This window comes from Armigeres subalbatus, chromosome 3 (assembly GCF_024139115.2).
Source record: "Armigeres subalbatus isolate Guangzhou_Male chromosome 3, GZ_Asu_2, whole genome shotgun sequence".
Taxonomy (NCBI): domain Eukaryota; kingdom Metazoa; phylum Arthropoda; class Insecta; order Diptera; family Culicidae; genus Armigeres; species Armigeres subalbatus.
The window spans coordinates 356,851,336-356,871,742 of record NC_085141.1 but is presented as its reverse complement, the minus strand read 5'-3'; the positions used below and the strand labels follow the sequence as shown (position 1 = coordinate 356,871,742).

The 20,407-nt window shown below is 44.6% G+C and overlaps 3 protein-coding genes across 7 annotated transcripts in view; 1 reads left to right on the top strand and 2 right to left on the bottom strand.

Annotated features, from left to right (window-relative positions):
• Positions 1-20,407, bottom strand: part of LOC134226160 (ras-related protein Rap-2a) — a 486,525-nt gene that overhangs the window by 206,379 nt on the left and 259,739 nt on the right. The gene's annotated exons all lie outside the window — the stretch shown is intronic.
• On the bottom strand, positions 834-1,466 carry LOC134223304 (uncharacterized). Its single transcript, XM_062702453.1, has 2 exons — positions 1,349-1,466; positions 834-1,293 (listed from the first exon to the last, which is right to left on the bottom strand). Exons 1-2 carry the CDS (start codon positions 1,409-1,411, stop codon positions 916-918), a joined length of 441 nt encoding a protein of 146 aa, XP_062558437.1. The 5' UTR covers positions 1,412-1,466; the 3' UTR covers positions 834-915.
• LOC134221384 (clustered mitochondria protein homolog) lies at positions 14,944-16,838 on the top strand. Its single transcript, XM_062700575.1, is given in 2 exon segments — positions 14,944-15,172; positions 15,175-16,838. Coding segments are annotated over 2 exon segments (1,893 nt in total).

Sequence of the window (20,407 nt, the reverse complement as noted above, 5' to 3'; positions counted from 1 at the left end):
AATCAAGCAATTTTTATTTAACGATTATCAAATATACGACAACAGAAGACAACAATTTGCGAATAAAAGAGCACTTCAGCGACGATTGGATCCAATAAAAGTGTCACAACAAATGATGCAACTGAAATGGTGCCCGACAAATTTCTCGCGCCTATGATAAACGATTATTTGCGTCGGTTTCTAGAGAAGTGCAAGGCGGAGCAGAGCCTTTATTGGATGATATCAGAATGTTGCAATTGTTACCGATGGTATTTCGCGTTGTATGATGCAATAACCTTGTCTTGTCATTTCGTTCTGATGATTTCGGTCGGTCATCCCACGATTTTATTGAATTTAACATCAGTACAATGTGAAAATTCCACCTTAAAGATGTTTATATTTACTGGCTTTTGTTGAGACGAATTCCGTCTCCAATAAAACATTTGATGTGCTGACAGTTTTAAACAGTCTATCTATCGCGGTTTACAAATTGATCGGACTCGTATTTCACAAAAATCCAAACCCGAGTTCCACGGAAATTCGGACTCGAATTCAAGAGGAATCCTGCTTCGAGCTTCCTGTCGCGTATTTCGCAGATTTTCTGTCTCGAATCACATCAAAGTAATCCTATCTTGGATTGGATTAGATTAAAGAGGAATTCTGTCTTTGATTTCACAGTCTTGAAATCCAGTAGAATACAAAATGTAAATTTGTTTGGAATCCTTAAATTAAGTTCAGAGGAATTCCATTTTGCATTCCAGATGAATTCCGGTTCGGATCTTACAGGAACTTTGACTTGAATTCCCATCCTTTGCAGCTTTAGTGAAATTAAACAAAGAAGACCTTCCCCAAAATCAGAAATGTTTCACCTTATTTATGATACAAATCGGCATCTGCAAGGATTTGAGCTAATTAACTTTATTTGCCATCCTTTTTTCATGCATTACTCTGGTCGCCACTGTTTAGCGGTGGCAAGTTATTCGGCACCTTTACTTCGTCAGCTGCTGGCTCAATCGCTGCAGGACCACTTGTATCTGCTACACCTGAATTAGGTGCCCCCGCGTTGAGGGGCGTTTCTATTACCGCTGGTGGCGGGATTGGAGCTACTTGATCACTTGCTTTAACCTCATTTGGTTTTGCTCGACCACCACCTTTGTTCGAGAACAAGCTCTTAAAAGTATTTATGAACTTCGAAAAGTCCATATCGTAGATCATGGTACCTCCGAAGCTTTGTCGTCGGTGTCTGTTGAACGGTAGAATTGAATGTCCCTCCAACTGAGTTAAAGGTGTCCGGCGAAGGCGGATGGCATCCAGCTTAAATGATTTCACTGTGAACATTTGATTGCGATTATAATCGAATAATTCTCACCTCAGATCCCTTAATGGCAATGACGACGGAAAAGATTAAGAGTACGAATGCAAAATCTCTCATGATTACGATAAAGCAATCCGACTTACACTGAAGTCGGTCGGCAAAGGTAATAGTATTTATGGCAAATTAGGTAACAAATAATTGGGAAAGGTAAGTTTAGAAATAATTAGCTGGAACTAATTTGTTCTTCACGGACTGATTGAATAGTTTGGAAACGTCCCTTCTTTAAAAAGTCACAGTAGTTTTATTAAAGCTAATTAGCTGTAACCCAATTACTTTAAATTGAATATGATTGTGGAGCTTTCACGCTTCGAATTGATTCGATGCGTTAGTTTTCGGCACTAATTTGAATTGCTAAGTAGCATACAGCACGATTAAAAGTTTCCTACAAATACGTTGGAACCTTGGTAATCTAATTCATAAATGGTAGAATCTAGTCAAAATGAAACAAACTTGGGTACTAGCACTGATAGTTCTCATCTTTATGGCACACTTTATGGCCGCCACTCAGCGAATACCAGAGGTGAGATTATAATTATGGAGCTCAATAGAAATGCGCATTGAAATTCTTAAAAAAAATTACAGATGCCTCATTATGGAGATGCACCCGGTAGTCCCATAATCAAATACAAACGCCATGCAAAGTAAGCATGTACTAATTATTGGATAAATTGTAAATAAAGAAAACATGAGTTGCAATTTTACTTGATAATGAACTTACTGCCGCTAATCGCAAGTCGGTTATTTTTTTGCGAGCCAGGTTCTTTTTTCTTAGTTTTACAAAACCAAAAAGACATTAAAATAAACGAAAAGCCACCAGATGTGGGGTTTGAGTAAGTTACCATCAGCGTGTAAATCGGTGAGCAGCAAGCCATGACTCGGCCGCTTCTTGTCAGATTACCGTGGCGTACGCACGCACCGACAGAGAGCTGTTGTCATTGCATTCCGCTCTACGTACCGGCCTCCGGTAACGCTCAAAACCTGTCACCTATACCGGTGGGTAGTAGGTTCAGATGGACCATTCCTGATTTACGCCGATCCGGCTCTGAACACGGTGCTATAAGGCACCGGAGTCAACCCTTGCATGGACCTCACTGTTTACAAAGGCACCCATAGGATCACAAAAGGCGACTATCTACAACAGGTAGAGATAACGGCCCGGAGGGGGGACCCTTGTAACATGGAAACGAATACAAAAAACAACGAAGGAGCAGGCGGAGCGAATGTTTTTGCAAAAAAGTGGGAAGTTGCAGCGATCTCCAGTGATGTCGCAGGCAGCAGTAGCGAGTACCAGTAGTACGGCCAAGACTGCTGAGAACCAGGCAGGTCAACAGGAGCTAGGATCCAGGAATAGGGTGTCCACCCAAAAATCGGAAAGTGGTGCTATTCAGGAGGAGCTACAACTTGAGAGGACCAACCTGATGGAGGTGCGGAAGCGAGTCAACGAGCTTTATGACTTCGTGAAGGACAAGCACAATGTTCACACGAAGATCAAGCTTCTAGTGACGAACATCAAATCCGCCGTAAAAGCAGCCGAACACAAACAGATCGCGCTAAAAAAAGAAAGCCGAAGCAGCTGAAAAGGTGCTGAAAGAAGCGGCGGAGTTGAGACACAGCAGGCACCTAAAAGCCCCGAATCACTCACACGGAAAAGCGAGGAAGGGGTTCGCCTGGAGAGCAGGAAGTCACGAAAAAGCAACGGAATGTGCAGGACTTTACCAGCGTGCTGAAAGAACGCGTCAAAGGTGGTGAGTGGCAGACCGTGGAAAGTCAGCGGGAGAAGAGGAAGAAGCAGAAGGAGAATATAGAAAAGAGGAAGGAACAGAAGAAAATAGAAAAACGTCGTTCTCCTCGGGAGAGAGTTAAAGGTGATGCCCTGATTGTTGAAGCGAGCGATAAAACGTCGTACGCAGCGATCCTGAAGAAGGTGAGAGAGGACCCGGAGCTAAAAGACTTGGGTGAGAAAGTGGTGAGAACTAGGCGTACCCAGAAGGGGGAGTTGCTGTTCGCGCTGAAGAAGGATCCCACGATCAAGAGCTCGGCCTTCCGGGAGCTCATTGCCAACTCATTGGGCAGCGACGGTAACGTAAGAGCTCTAACGCAAGAAGCAGTGGTCGAGTGCAGAGACATGGACGAGATCACGACGGAAGACGAACTGAGGGATGCACTGGTCTCACAATGCAAGCTGGGGGAAGTGCAAATGACGATTCGACTGAGGAGAGCGTACGGTGGCACACAAGTAGCAGCGATACGACTACCAGCAGAGGCTGCCAACAAAATGGTGGAAACGGGCAAGGTGAAAGTAGGATGGTCGGTGTGCCCGTTGAGATTCGCTCCACGAGTCACCAAGCAGATGGAGCGATGCTTTAAATGCATTCCGTTTGGACACCAGGCGCGAAACCAGGGTAGAAATATTTCACAGTCAATGCAGTGAAAAACATGGATCTCAGTATATTCTGCTGTCGCCTTCATCGCCGCCGTGGTGAGTGCTACTGGGTGCAGCCGAAAAATCATTTCCAACACCAACCATTCAATTTCACATTCAGCCACTCATAAGTCGCTCTGACATGCTGCTCAGTTCGCGCCTTACCGTGTGACTGTGAGTGGCCCATTTAAACGCGTGGTGAATTTCTTCATTTTGCTGGGTGAATGTGTATATTTTGCTGTGGTAAATTTCATCTTCGCGGCGCTGTGGGTGATGTGAGTTCTGTTGTTTACTTTTCTGCCTCTCCGGGAATGTGAGGTTGATTTCAAAGCAGGAAGAAAATAAAAAAATGATGTAAAAAAACATCACCTTCATCCAGTGCTGCAGATTATTTACAACCCTGCGCGAAGGCCCGGATAGATCCGGTCTATGTAGGAAATGTGGTGAAGAAGGACACGTTGCTAGGGACTGCACGAAGCAACCAAGATGCCTGCTCTGCAAACCGGAGGACGGAAACGAACATACGACGGGTGGCTTTCAATGCCCTGCATACAAGAAGGCGATGGCGGGCCGGGATTAATGGAGATCATCCAGTTGAATCTCAATCATTGCGACACCGCACAGCAACTGTTGTGGCAGTCGACAACAGAAGCAATGTGTGACGTGGCAATTATTGCTGAACCGTATCGGATCCCTTCTGACAACGGCAACTGGGTGGCGGATTCATCGGGGATTGCGGCTATCCAAGTGATGGGCAAATTCCCTATTCAAGAAGTGGTAGACAGCTCAAGCGAGGGTTTCGTTATCTCCAAAATCAACGGGATCTTCGTGTGTAGCTGCTACGCACCCCCAAGATGGACCTTGGAGCAGTATAACCGGATGCTGGACTCACTCACGGAGAAGCTGATCGGCCGAAAACCGGTAATCATCGGAGGCGACTTCAACGCTTGGGCAGTGGAGTGGGGAAGCAGGCTGACTAACCCCAGAGGTTACAGTTTGCTGGAGTCGTTGGCAAAGCTGGACGTCAGGCTGTGCAACGAAGGTACCGTTAGTACATTTCGCAGAGATGGCAGGGAGTCCATCATCGACGTCACGTTCTGCAGTCCGTCGCTGGTGAGGAACATGAGCTGGAGAGTTAGTGAGGACTATACACATAGTGATCACCAGGCGATTCGGTATAGTGTTGGAACACGAATGCCAACGGTACGGCGAGAGATTAGGAATAGCGGGCGAAAATGGAAGGCGAATGACTTCGACGAGGATCTCTTTATCGAATCACTTCGAGCAGACAGCGGCGCTACAAATCTCGACGCAGATGAGCTGACAGAAACTCTTGCGAGGGCATGCGATGCGACGATGCCAAGGAGACTGGAGCCAAGGAGAAGCCGGAGGCTTAATTACTGGTGGAACGAAACTCTTGCTAGTCTTCGTGCTGCGTGTCTCAGAGCCAGAAGACGCTTTCAGAGAGCAAGGTCTGAAACAGTCAGAGAGGAGCGTAAGATAATCTTCCGTGAAGCTAGATCGGCCTTCAAACGGGAGATTAAAGTCAACCAATCTAACTGCTTCAAGGAGTTGTGCCGGGAAGCTGACGCTGATCCTTGGGGCAATGCTTATCGGGTCGTAACAGCGAGAATCAGGGGTCCAGCGACGCCAGCGGAAATGTGTCCTGACAAGCTGAAGATCATCGTTGACGGTCTCTTCCCGCAGCATGATTCTACGATGTGGCCGCCTACACCGTACGCAGATGAAGACGGAGTAACCATTGCAGGTATGCACGGTATGTACGAGCTGTCATCAGTGGCGAAAGGTCTGAAGATGAAGAAAGCTCCGGGTCCGGATGGAATTCCAAACGTGGCTCTAAAAACTACGATTCTGGCGTTTCCAGATTTGTTCAGGATGGTGCTGCAAAAATGCCTAGCAGATGGTAACTTTCCGGATAGTGAAATTAGTGCTGCTGCCGAAACCAGGGAAACCGCCGGGGAATCCAGCATCGTATAGGCCCATATGCCTGCTGGATACACTGTGGAAGCTTCTGGAAAGAATTATCCTTAATAGGCTGACGCAGTTCACGGAGGACGAGACCGGCTTATCGGACAAGCAGTCCGAAAAGGCAGATCGACGGTGGATGCAATCAGGACGGTCATTGAAGTTTCAGAAAGAGCGTCCAAGAAGAAGAGGCGCGGCAATCGATTCTGCGCTGTAGTAACGATTGACGTCAAAAACGCTTTTAACAGTGCCAGCTGGGAGGCCATCGCCGCAGCGCTGCACGGTATGCGGGCTCCTGACTACTTGTGTAGAATCCTGGAAAGTTACTTTCAGAACCGGATCCTGGTTTACGAAACGAATTCGGGGCAGAAGTCGATTAGGGATACGGCAGGTGTTCCACAAGGTTCCATACTAACCAACGCTGCGAAACATTATGTACAATGGAGTTCTAAAACTGAAGTTGCCCATAGGCGTGAAGATCTTCGGATTCGCGGACGATGTCGTCCTTACAATAACCGGAGAGTCGTTGGAAGAAGTAGAAATGCTGGTGGCGGAAAGCAGTAGACGTCTTCGGGCAGCAGTATCATCCTCGATACTGAGGTACGGAGCTCCAGCCTGGGGAGCTGCGCTCAAGACGAAACGTAACCGCAGAAAGTTGAACAGCGTGTTTCGCCTTATGGCCATTCGAGTCGCGAGTACGTACCGAACCATTTCCTTGGATACAGTTTGCGTTATCGCAGGGATGATTCCAATCTGCATAACCCTAGCAGAGGATATCGAGTGTTACCAACGGAGAGATACCAGAAATGTGAGGAAGACGGTGCAACTGGACTCTATGGTGAAGTGGCAGCAGGAGTGGGACAATGCGGATAATGGAAGGTGGACCCATCGGCTCATCCCCAATGTGTCGACGTGGGTGTATAGGGAGCATGGTGAGGCGAACTTTTACCTTACACAGTTCCTGTCCGGACACGGTTGTTTCCGCCAATATTTGCACCGATGTGGCCATGCGTCATCGCCATTCTGCCCGGCGTGTATTAACGTAGAGGAAACTTCAGAGCACGTGATATTCGACTGCCCGAGGTTTGCGGAGGCACGTAGAAGAATGCCTGCCATAAAGGCGGACAACATCGCAGAGCGAATGTGTCGCAATGAAGGTACGCGGAATGCGATAACTAGAGTCGAGATGCAAATACTGTCAGAGCTGCAGCGTCGATGGAGAAGGGACCAGCAAGTAAGCGTCGGTTTGGAGGGAAATCCAGCACAGTGAGCAGTGTTTGGTCTCGAGTCGTCGGGGCGCCAGCGAACCGGAAGTCTTCTGCCAACCGGAATCGTCGGACCGACCTCGGCACTCGAAACTCAAACCTGCTGAAGAAAGAAGAAGGAAGTGCTTCGGGTATGTAGGGCACCGCCAGTGCGGACGTCATCCACCACCGGAACTGTCGGACCACCTCTGCAACCCGAAGACGAAGTCGGCGAAAGCGTCCCCTGCGATAGCCGCCGGTAGTCGGGGCACCATCAGTGCGGAAGTTTCCTTCACCGGAACTGATGGACCACCCTCGACGCCGGGGGAAGTCAGGAGGATTCGAGTGAGGAAGTTTGTGGCACAACCGCCGAGGGATCGAGACAACGTAGCAGTGGATCTCAGCAAGCCAGTCGGCGAACTAGCCTAAGCTAGGGGCCGGAATTTTAGAAGATGTGCATGAGCCGTGCGTCATGTCATGGTTATGGTTTCTGAACGGGATTCCTTTTGGGTTACAAACAGAATTCTTTTAGAATTGCAAACGGAAAGTTTCTTTGATTCCTTTCGGAAGCCCAAAAAGATTCCATTCAGAAGCCCAAAATAAATCCATTTGGAAGCCCTAAATGATTCCGTTCGAAACCCCAAAAGAATTTCATTAGGGTGCCCAAAAGATATCCGTTCGTACGGATTTCCGCACAGCATTATGTGACCTTTCGAACGTAGTCTTTCTGCGTATACTAACGGAATCCCTTCGAGCTTCGGAACGAAAGTCTTTTGGGCTTTCGAAAGAAATTATTCTTTTGTGTTTCCAAACGGATTTCTGATTGGATTCTGAACAAAATCATTCTAGAGTTCTGAACGGAATTCTTTTGGTCTTCTATACAGAATCCTTTTGGTCTTCCGAAAAGAAACCTGAGCGAAATTCCGATTAGAATACCCATGGGATTTCCCACTGAACCCCTAAATGATTTTGTTCGGAAGCGTAAAAGGAATCGATTCAAAAACCCAAAAGAGTTCCTTTCGAAAGCCAGAAAGAGCTCGATTCAAAAACTCTCGGTTTGTAAACCCAAAATAAATCCTTTTTCTGGGTTTCCGAACGAAATTCTATTGGGCTTCCAAAACATAATTCTTTTGGGCATCTGAACGAAATTCTTTTGGACTTTTCTTTCAAACGATGGATCCATTTCTTTCAGATTGGATCCATCTGGGCTTCTGAATTGATTTTTTTCTGTACTAGGGATACCAAATCTATATCCTTTTAGGACTCCGAAGCCTAGAAAGATTCCATTCAGAAGCCAAAAGGATTTTGATCGAAAGCGCAAAAGGTATCGGTTCGAAACCTCAAAAAGAGTTCCGTTCGGGAACCCAAAAAAATGCGAAAGACCAAAGGTTCTTCGTTTGTAAACCCAAAAGACGTCCGTTTCGTTCTTTGGGTTTCCAAATGGAATTATTCCTTATGTGCCTCTCCTCCGAACCGAACTCTTTTGGACTTTTCAACGGATTGTCAGTAAAAAAATTGACTAAATATTATCAATTTATGTTAATGTAGCGTCATCGAGTTTGTATTGGTGGTGACGAAATCGAGGTGGTTGAAGAATTCGGGTACTTGGGTGACCTCCGATAACGATACCAGCAGAGAAATTCGGAGACGTATCATGGCAGGAAATCGTACGTACTTTGAACACCGCAAAACACTCCGATCGAATAGAGTTCGCCGCCGCACCAAACTGACTATCTACAAAACCCTTATTAGACCTGTAGTTCTCTCTTCCAACGCACATTGAGAGTTTTCGAAAGGAAAGTGACGGTACGTGGAGGAGGGGAATGAACCACGAGTTGCATCATTTGTTGGGAGAACCATCCATCGTTCACACCGTGAAAATCGGAAGACTGCGGTGGGCCGCGCACCTAGCCAGAATGTCGGACAGTAATCCGGTGAAAATTGTTCTCGACAACGATTCGATGGGAACAAGAAGGCGAGGTGCACAGCGGGCAAGGTGGACCGATCAGGTGGAGGATGACTTGCGGACCCTCCGCAGACTGCGTGGTTGGCGACGTGCAGCCATGAACAGAGCTGAATGGAGAAGACTTCTGCGTATTGCACAGGCCACTCTGACCTTAGTTTGGTAATTAAAAAAAATGTATCTTGGCTTCATACTTCACAGCATTTCCGATTACGATACCGAAGAACACTGAAAGAATCGGATAAGTAATACGAAGGGCAGGGATTGACACGAGTGGTACGATTTTCACGAAGTCCGTCCAGTTATTTGGTTTCGCCGACGACATAGATATCATGGCACGTAACTTTGAGAGGATGGAGGAAGCCTACATCAGACTGAAAAGCGAAGCTAAACGGATTGGACTAGTCATCAACACGTCGAAGACGAAGTACATGATACGAAGAGGCTCAAGAGAGGTCAATGTGAGCCACCCACTACGAGTTTCTATCGGTGGTGACGAAATCGAGGTGGTTGAAGAATTCGTGTACTTGGGCTCACTGGTGACCGCCGATAACGATACCAGCAGAGAAATTCGGAGACGCATAGTGGCTGGAAATCGTACGTACTTTGGACTCCGCAAGACGCTCCGATCGAATAGAGTTCGCCGCCGTACCAAACTGACTATCTACAAAACGCTTATAAGACCGGTTGTTCTCTAAGGACACGAGACCTGGACGATGCTCGTGGAGGACCAACGCGCACTGGGAGTTTTCGAAAGGAAAGTGTTGCGTACCATCTATGGTGCGGTGCAGATGGCGGACGGTACGTGGAGGAGGCGAATGAACCACGAGTTGCATCAGCTGTTGGGAGAACCATCCATCGTTCACACCGCGAAAATCGGAAGACTGCGGTGGGCCGGGCACGTAGCCAGAATGTCGGACAGTAATCCGGTGAAAATGGTTCTCGACAACGATCCGACAGGAACAAGAAGGCGAGGTGCACAGCGGGCAAGGTGGATCGATCAGGTGGAGGACGACTTGCGGACCCTCCGCAGACTGCGTGGTTGGCGAAGTGCAGCCATGGACCGAGCTGAATGGAGAAGTCTTTTATGTGCAGCACAGGCCACTCCGGCCTTAGTCTGATGATAAATAAATAAATGTTAAAGGAATAAACATTTTTTGAAACATAAATCGACGAGTTTTACTCACAATTTGTTCTAAAAGTTGTGCGTATTTAAATTATTAAGATAGATTCGCCACTTTGAATTCCAAACTGTTTCGGACGTTGTTTCAAATTGTATGCATGGAGTTGAAAATGTTTAGCGACTCGAAAACACCCTGGACAGGACCGAGAATCAAACTCGCTATATCTTCGGAATGAAAATCCTACGCTTCTGCTAGACTAAAAGAAGACGTACTGGGTTGCCTTCGCAGCCTCTTAGAAATAGTAATTTTGCACAAGACTCTTTTAGCGAACTAATGAGCCCAAATTAGTCTCGCAATAATTTGCTGATTTCACACGGCGGTAAGTTGAAAGTTTAGTATCCATCATAAATACAGGTCCACGGAAACCATAGTTAACTGACGTACAGGTTGTGGAATAACGTCGCTATGAAGCTGGTATTGTTACTAGTAGTGATCGCCCTCGTTGCTACGGCGTATGGCTACGCCATGCCGTACAAAGATGTGAGTAGAATTTGGTGTAAATGAAACAAGACGCTGACTTTAAGGTCATTCCTGACGGAATCCAAGTTTCAAAGTGCTCGCGTTTTCGGGGGCACACCACTCGATACGGAAGCAACGCATAACTGTCATTTTTATTTTTTCACGCAACTAAATCAACAAAAATGACAGTTGTGCGCCGCCTCCGTATCGAGTGGTTTCGATTCCGTCAGGAGTGACCTTAAAACCCTGCCATACAACAAATTTTTCATTTTCAAATTGACAGATGTCATCCAGATATGGTCGCCAAGCAGTAGTGTATGGTTCTATATATGACGGGACCTGGAGGTGGTGAACATTCTAAAGTCATTTAAAAAAAGCTGATAAGGGCATATCAGTGAGAATGAATAAAATAGCGTCAACTTCAAAATGGCTGTGAACCCCTTTTTTTTTTTTTTTATTATACCTTTTGAATTAAGTGGATCTATTGGTTCCCTAAGTGAAGTCATAATTGTCCAATCTATGAAGGCTCGAACGACGCCAAGAGCAACGTCTTCCATCTTCAAGCAATGATAGATAGTACATACTGCAGTGTTGTAACATATCAATGACCTGGCAGCCAACCTCCTCAATTGTTCATAACTTTGGAAAAACACCATTTTCAACATTTTTTCAAACAAATTTGTCTTACACTCCGAATAAAAAAATCAGCTTTATATTTTTTTAGAAAGTGCTATTAATAGAAAGATGATTGAATTATCAAAATGTCTTTTCATTCAATCAAAACAACGCAGAATTCGAACAAATAAAAAAATAGAAACGGGAAACATTTCTTCTATTCGTTGCACTTACCTTATTATTAATTGATGAATATTTTAACGTCACACTGTCAGTTTCAATCAGATTTTTTGCATAGAGAACAAATCTGCTTTCAAAAACACCTGAATCTCTGAGCATAAATCTTTTGAGTTTCTAGGAATATCCCCAGATGATTTTGAGAAAAAAAAATCTCAAACTATTAACACATGATCACCCTGGATTACGTTTTACAAAACATTTTTTGGATTTCCCAATCCCATGCCAATTCCATTCCAAAACGAATCGATTAGGGAAAAAATCTTGCAAAACGGTCAACCCGTTCGCGAGTAAAATCGTCAGAAAGGAAATCTAAACTCATTTTTATTATATAGAGAAAAAAAAGACTAGCGGACTCCTCGAGCTTCGTCTCGCCCAAAATTAATTAGTTAGCCAGCACCAGCGTTGGGATGCTTTGTAAATTCTTCTGGCTCTATTAAAAAGATTCACGTTCAAATTTAGAAAAATTTTCAATGCGAAATTACAAGAATTACAAACTAAAGAAAAATGATTCATAAATCCATCCGAAGTTTTTTCTAAATCTACTCAAGAAATTCGCCTGACTTTACACAGAGAAGTCTTCTGAAGCTTTTTTTCAACAAAAAATGAGATTAATTTATCTTCCACGTTATGCGAAACATGAAATAAGAAATGATATGCAAGAAGCAAAATATGTTAAATAAAAAATTCAATGACTCTCGAAGACATTGAGCTGCAGAGTGTAGTTTCGATTCCCATCTTACTCGCAAAACTGTTTGTAGGAACCCTTCGAAGAACTAAATGCTCACTGGAAGCATTAAACATGTATTAACCTCTTACTTTTTGATGATTCATACAAAAAGTGTGACATAGGGGGGAGGGGGGTTGAAAATGCCCAGTTTTTGCGTTACGTAATTGATGGATCTTCCCTAAATGGCAAGTTAAATATCTAACTTCTCTCAAACTTATATAACTTTAGGAAATTTAAAAAAAATAAAGAAAATTAAGAAGTGATGGAGAAACTTCTCACAATTAATGTTTTCTTATGAGAAATGAGAAGCGAAATAAATAGATAGACGTTTTAGAGGTGAGCCAGCCTTGGGCTGCAAGCCTCTTTAATAAAGAAATAAAAAAAAATAGATAGACGTCTCTATCGTATTTTTCACTTCTTCTTCTTCTTCTTATTGGCATTACATCCCTCACTGGGACATTGCCGCCTCGCTGCTTAGGGTAAATCACGTATTTTGGACTTTCAACTATGTTTTGCGTGTATTTTTCCTTAGCTTTCTTTAACCTTTTGTCAGTGCTCTGGGGTCAATATGACCCCAGACCACTTTGATTGGCTGCCATTTTTTTAAGTTTTCAACCGATTCTCCTAATTTTCGGTAGTTTGGTAAAACTCGCCGAGATCTGTCTCCATTTGCAGAGGCGCTTAAAAAATCTTGAAAATATGCGCTACAGTGTACTTTTTTCAAAAAACTTACGTTGTTTGTGCTCTGGGGTCAAATTGACCCCAAATTGAAATTGCTATAACTTTTTTAATGTTTGGCCAATTTTAGATTTTTGGAGCTGTTTCGAAAGATAATTTAATCATCTTTTAGGTCGTTATCAAAGATTGACTATAGGTGAGCGGGTACATCGCGGGGAGGGGTTTTTATAAAAAAAAGGTTACAAAAACAGTGATTTTTCATGCTTATTTTATTTATATCTGAAAATCCTACCCATTTTGAACTGCACCTTTTCAAAAAGGTTATGCAGGAAGTCGTGTGCTTTGACATGAGGCATTGATTAGTTCAGAGCTTGGTCGCTAGGTGGCGGTATATTTAAATTCTATATTTTAGACTACTCAAGTTATTCCGATATATGGAATTTTCCTCATTGTAAATATTCTTATCGCACAAATTTGAAATTTGTAAAGATGACGTCTTCAACAAAGTTCGTCTGATGGGAATGGACTGTTATGTGACGGAATAAATAATTAGGAAATTTACAAATAGGCGGCGCTAGTGTACTTGCAATATTCTTGCATATGTGAAATATTGCTTTAGCTTGAGATCCCTCATACCTACACTCAAGTTGTATTCGGCAACATTGTTCAAGATGTCTAGCACTACAAAGCGGTGCTCGATATAATGACCACTACTTCCAATTTTTAAATTTGTGCGATAAGAATATTTACACTGAGGAGAATTCGATATATCGGAATATCTAGAGTAGTTTAAAATAATGAATTCAAATATACCACCACCTGGCGGCCGAGTTCTAAACTTATCAACGCCTCATGCCAAAGCACATGCCTACCTGCATAACTTTTTTAAAAAAGGTGCAGTTCAAAATGGGTAGGATTTTCGGATATAAACAAAATAATCATGAAAAATCACTGTTTATGTACCCTTGTTCACTAAAACCCCTCCCCGCAATGTACCCGCCCACCTATAGTCAATCTTTTGCTACGACCTGAAAGATGATTAAATCATCTTTCGAAACAGCCTCAAAAATCCAAAATCGGCCAAACAATAAAAAAGTTATAGCAAATTCAATTTGGGGTCAATTTGACCCCAGAGCACAGACAACGTAAGTTTTTTTGAACACAGACAGAAGGTTAAACAAATGGGAATCATGTGTCTGCATTGCCTCATTCATAATCACATGTAGAACTATATTTATGTAACAAAATTAACAAAATATGTCAAAAGTACATTCAGGTGTCCAAAATACCATCGTCACCCTAGTGTTCATTCAGCAGTTCCACAGTTATTAACCGCGAGGATTCTAAGTCAAGTTACCTTTTTTGCATTCGTATATCATGAGGCTAACACGATGATGTTTTTATATCCAAATTGCCTAGACCGGCACTGGGAATCGAGCCCAGCCAACCTCAGCATGGTCTTGCTATATAGCCACGCATCTTACCGCTAGGCTAAGGAGGGCCCCATGATCACTTCTAATTCCTAATTTTTCACACATCCAAGCGACAAGAATAAGATCCTTTATAAGAATAAGAAAGGCCACTCGGCCGAATAACCGGAAGTCATCTAGTCTAATTCCATTTGTCCGAATAAGTCGTTCGGCTGAAATGGACATTTGGCCGAACGTTTTTTTTTGTTCCGAAGGACATGAGGCCGAATGAGTCACACGGTCAGAGATGTCGTTTGGCCGAACAATAGTGAATGTGAAAAGTGTGAATTGATTAATGATCAGTGATCAATGAAAAGTGTGAAGTATAAAATGAGAAGTGAGAAATAAGAAGTGAGAAGTTAGTCTTTCGACAAAGAGAAGTAAGAGGTGAGGAGGTAAGAGGAGTGTGAAGTGAAAGTGGAACGTCTCACTTCTTCCTTCTCACTTTTTACTCCTCACTCTTAATTTCCTCATTACTTCTTGCTTCTTACTGCAAAAAGAAAGAAGTGCGAACTAAGAAATGAGTGAGTGTGAGTAAGAAGTTTGTTTGCCACTGCTTATTTCTCACCTTACTATTCACAGTGAGAACTGAGAAGTGAGAAATGATGAGTGAGATCAAGCATGTTGACAATCAAAATGCTGTTAACTCATTGAAGAAGCAAAAGCAACTGGTAAAGGATGCTGCCGAGTTCCTTGTTAAACACCAAATCCCAAGTTTTGTTCATGACTGTTTGGACCATACTGCAGCTCCTATGGATGGAACCACACTCACGGAAACTTTGCATAGCCGAGGCATAAATGTACGCTATTTGGGTAAAGTTGCTAACCTGCTGGTCCTATTAGGCAACTGGAATGCTTGCACACAATTGTCGTCTCGGAGCTGGTCATCCGCGCTGCTAAGCACGTCTTCACCACATACATGCAAAATACAGAAATGATGAGTATGGCCGCGGTCATCGGCCACTTTTTGAACTGCTTCCTTACGACCACTACCGCTGTGTCGCATTCGGGGAGCACATCCGAATCGGATGCCCTAACCAAATCAGGATCTTCCGGCGGCAAACAGCAACGTCGTCAAAACAAACGTTCCGGGGGTAGCAAGGGTGGCAAACCTTCATTCCAGTGCACTCAGGACAATAACAAATGGCAGCAGCTGACATCGAAATCTCTTTGGTCTCAGGTTAAGCAGGAGCTTAAATCGTATTGGGAGTATGAATTGCTTCCAGCAGGATCGCATGAATCTGCCGATCCAGTCGTAGCTTACTATCGTCTGCAGAAGATCAGTTTGTTGCGTGCATTTTGTCTGAAGACTGGGGTTCAAATCCTGCTTAGGGAATACAATTTCGAATTGAAGAACAAGTCTACTTTCGGTGAGAACGACATCGTAAACATGTTTCCCGTGGTCAAGCACATTAATTCCAGGGCTTCCGATGCATACAACTTCTACACCACCGGGCAAAGCAAAATCCAGCAGGGCTACTTCAAGGATGGCTATGACCTGATCAGCGAAGCACTCAATCTCCTGAACAACGTTTACGGAGCTATGCATCCGGAGAATGCCCAGTGTTTGCGCATGTTAACCCGTTTTAATTACATCATGGGAGATCCACAGGAGGCCCTTGCCATTCAGCAGTGGGCGGTGCTCATGAGCGAGAGGGTCAACGGTATTGATCATCCGTACACTATCGCGGAATACGCTCCTCTTGCACTATACTGCTTTGCCAATAGTCAAATCAGCACTGCCCTGAAATTGTTGTACCGTGTCCGGTACCTTGCCACAATTGTGTGCGGCGAAAGCCATCCGGACATTGCCCTATTGGATAGTAACATCAGCTTGATTCTTCATGCCGTTGGTGAGTACGAACTATCGTTGCGCTTCCTTGAGCATGCCTTGGCGCTTAACATTAAATACTACGGCGAGAAGTCCCTGAAGGTAGCCGTCAGCTACCATCTGGTGGCACGGACGCAAAGCTGCATGGGCGATTTTCGGTCTGCACTGAACAACGAAAAGGAAACGTACGCCATCTACAAGCAGCAGCTCGGCGAAACGCACGAGAAGACGCAGGAATCGTCTGAGTGCTTGCGCCATCTGACCCAACTGGCGGTCGTGTTGCAAAAGAAGATGAACGATGTCTACTCCAATGGAAAATTAACCAGTGGACTACCGCCGATTCACATTCAGCCACCGTCGATGGGTTCGGTGCTGGACATGCTAAATGCGATCAACGGTATTATTTTCATACATATTAGTTCCAAAGAAATCGCCAATTTGAAGAACGAGATCGAAAAGCGCCAAAAAGAAGGTGGCACTCCGGAGCAGCTCGCTGCTGCACAAGCCAGCCAGGAAGACGTTGATCGCATGCTGACCAAAACCATGGCCAAGACCGCCGCCAGAATTCCGTTCGAAGAGCACGACAAACATGAGTTGCCCGTTGCTTCCGGTGCCATTAGTAGTACGCAGCCAGCCACAAAGGACGATAGCAGCACAAGCGGCTGAACAGCAGGTAAGCTGAAGGAAAGGCCCATCTGGTCGCTTCCGTCATTGGCTGCTCGCAGTCTCATTTCTACAACATCGGTACATTACACTACAATAATCAGCAGCTGATATGGAAGATGAGGACTTCCGCTAGGAGTTGCTATCGTTTTTCAGTTTGTTTAGTTATAGTTTTTTGGCTCTGAATGTAAATGAGTCGCATAGAATAGACACCAGTTCTAGATTGCTTTGAGAATAGGTCGTATGTGCAAACGAGAGATTCTCTTTGATCACGCTCTCTTTCGCTAATATATCGGCTAGTTTTACATGTTTTGCAACATTTCCACTTCAGAATGATAGACAAAGCTATTGTCTTTGGATATCTGCCAAGAAATTTGAAGTAAACTTATGTAAAGTTTTGTAATAATTGAAAGAGAATAGATCCAAAGAGAGACTCTCTTTTGCACATACGACCTATTTTCAAAGCACTCTAGAGTTAGGTTGTTCAATGATAACTGTTAAGAATGTTATTTAAGTTTCCCGTAAATGTAATTAAACTTTTCTGTTCTCTCACTGAGCTATACATTTTAGGCTCCTCAAAGATCAGAAGCGCACACTAACTTTCTGAACTCTATTAACTTTATTATTTTGCTAACTTCTTTAGAAGAAATTGTGCTTTATTAGGTGACTTCTTTTAATCCTAAAATCGACGCTGAACCAAAATAAGCGAATCGTAGACGGTCATCAAAGACGTGCAATAGAAGACTGTTCACAAAAAGTCTATAACCCAGACAACCAGAATAAGAATGCACGATCAAAATCGTTTACCGATCCAAATTCCATCAAATTCGCATTATTGTGCGAAGCTCATCAGTTAATTTATATTTTTTTCCGCACAGTAGGCTATTTTACGAGTATATTCCAGCTTCATTTGTTGACATCGCATATTCCTGCAATCAAACTCAAATGAAATCGGATTTTCTGTCAAACAAAGTTTGTTATCACAAACTACATCGCAATGTATAACTAACAAATTCGCATAAAAATTATGCACATCGCATACACTACCGTGCAACGTCGGATAAGAAATACACATATATCGCCTCCACTTTTGTACGTAAAAAGCGTTTTCGCGACTGGTAAGCGATGAAATTTGTGCGCATAGGCATCGCATAACAGAAAAACAATTATATTATGCATACTTTCTGGTTGTCTGGGAAAGAATAAAATCACCTTATTTGCAATAGGTTAAACGTACATTAGCCATCGAATCCTCAAACGTTCGCTCTAGTCAGCGTATTGCACACCGACATTTTTGACATTTTTTTTCTTAAGAATTTTTGAACGGAAAAAAAATGGTTCAGCAAAAAACCAAACTGAAGCCAAGCTGAAGATGCTTTGCCGATTATGTCGTTTGACTGAACATACCATTTGACCGAAGCTCATCTAACCTAAAGGTATTTGGCCTAAAATGTCATTTGGTCATATCATATGACATATGACTCATAAGGCTAAAAAAATTGGATGGCTTAATAGCTCAATCGGCCGAAAATTCCCATTGAAAGGGTTGAAAGGGCCATTTGGCCGAAAGTTTCATTTGGCTGAATTTATTATCCTGCAAAAAAATCGTTTGGCCGAATAGGTCATTTGATAGAAAATGCCGTTTGGCCGAAATGGTTGTTTTCCAGAAAAGACAGTTTAGGACCAAATGGCTCTTTCTGCCAAATGGCATTTTCAGCCAAATGATCTATTCTGCCAAACGTTTTTTTTTTGCAGAATAATCAATTCAGCAAAATGAAATTTTCGGCCAAATGGTCCTTTCTACCAATTAATGGAAATTTTCGGCCGATTGAGCTATTAAGCCAATTTTTTTTTCAGCCAAGGGAACTGTTCGACCAAATGTCGTTTTCTTTCAAATACCTTTAGACTAGATGGGCTTCGGCCAAATAGAATGTTCGATCACACGACATAATCGGCAAAGCAACCTTATAGAGCAGCGGTTCTCAACCTGGGGTACATGTACCCCTGGGGGTACCTTCGCGTGTCACAGGGGGTACCTCGGACAAAAATGTGTAATGGCGGATGTATTTGTTATTGTTGAAGTTTTGGCGCTTTTCGAAAGCCCCGTTGCAAGCAGCCCGGACCCCTTCTTTTAAATGGCTTGGAAGCTTCCGTTCAAGTGGCTCAGAAGCCTCCTGTCAAGAAGGTCGAAATCCTCCTTTCGAGAGTCCCGGAATTCTCAGTTCAAGAGCCCTCCTGGAAGCCTCCTTTCAAGAGGCCTGGAAGCCTCCTTTCAAGAGGCCTGGAAGCCTCCTTTCAAGAGGCTTGGAAGCCTCCTTTCAAGAGGCTTGGAAGCCTCCTTTCAAGAGGCTTGGAAGCCTCCTTTCAAGAGGCTTGGAAGCCTCCTTTCAAGAGGCCTGGAAGCCTCCTTTCAAGAGGCCTGGAAGCCTCCTTTCAAGAGGCCTGGAAGCCTCCTTTCAAGAGGCCTGGAAGCCTCCTTTCAAGAGGCCTGGAAGCCTCCTTTCAAGAGGCCTGGAAGCCTCCTTTCAAGAGGCCTGGAAGCCTCCTTTCAAGAGGCCTGGAAGCCTCCTTTCAAGAGGCCTGGAAGCCTCCTTTCAAGAGGCCTGGAAGCCTCCTTTCAAGAGGCCTGGAAGCCTCCTTTCAAGAGGCCTGGAAGCCTCCTTTCAAGAGGCCCGGAAGTCTCCTTTCAAGAGGCCTGGAAGTCTTCTTTCAAGAGGCCCGGAAGCCTCCTTTCAAGAGGCCCGGAAGCCTCCTTTCAAGAGGCCCGGAAGCCTCCTTTCAAGAGGCCCGGAAGCCTCCTTTCAAGAGGCCCGGAAGCCTCCTTTCAAGAGGCCCGGAAGCCTCCTTTCAAGAGGCCCGGAAGCCTCCTTGCAAAAGGCCCGGAAGCCTCCTTTCAAGAGGCTCGGAAGGCTCCTTTTAAGAGGCTAGGAAGCCTCCTTTCAAGAGGCCCGGCAGCCTTCTTTCAAGAGGCCCGGAAGCCTCCTTTCAAGAGGCTCGGAAGCCTCCTTTCAAGAGGCTCGGAAGCCTCCTTTCAAGAGGCTCGGAAGCCTCCTTTCAAGAGGCTCGGAAGCCTCCTTTCAAGAGGCTCGGAAGCCTCCTTTCAAGAGATTAGGAAGCCTCCTTTCAAGAGGCCCGGCAGCTTTCTTTCAAGAGGCCCGGAAGCCTTCTTTCAAGAGGCCCGGAAGTCTCCTTTCAAGAGGCCCGGAAGCCTCCTTTCAAGAGGCCCGGAAGCCTCCTTTCAAGAGGCCCGGAAGCCTCCTTTCAAGAGGCCCGGAAGCCTCCTTTCAAGAGGCTCGGAAGCCTCCTTTCAAGAGGCTCGGAAGCCTCTTTTCAAGAGGCTCGGAAGCCTCCTTTCAAGAGGCTCGGAAGCCTCCTTTCAAGAGGCCCATAAGCCTCCTTTCAAGAGGCTCGGAAGCCTCCTTTCAAGAGGCTCGGAAGCCTCCTTTCAAGAGGCTCGGAAGCCTCCTTTCAAGAGGCCCGGAAGCCCCCTTTCAAGAGGCCCGGAAGCCTCTCCTAATGAAGTGCGGAAGCCTCCTTTCAAGAGGCCCGGAAGCCTCCTTTCAAGAGGCCCG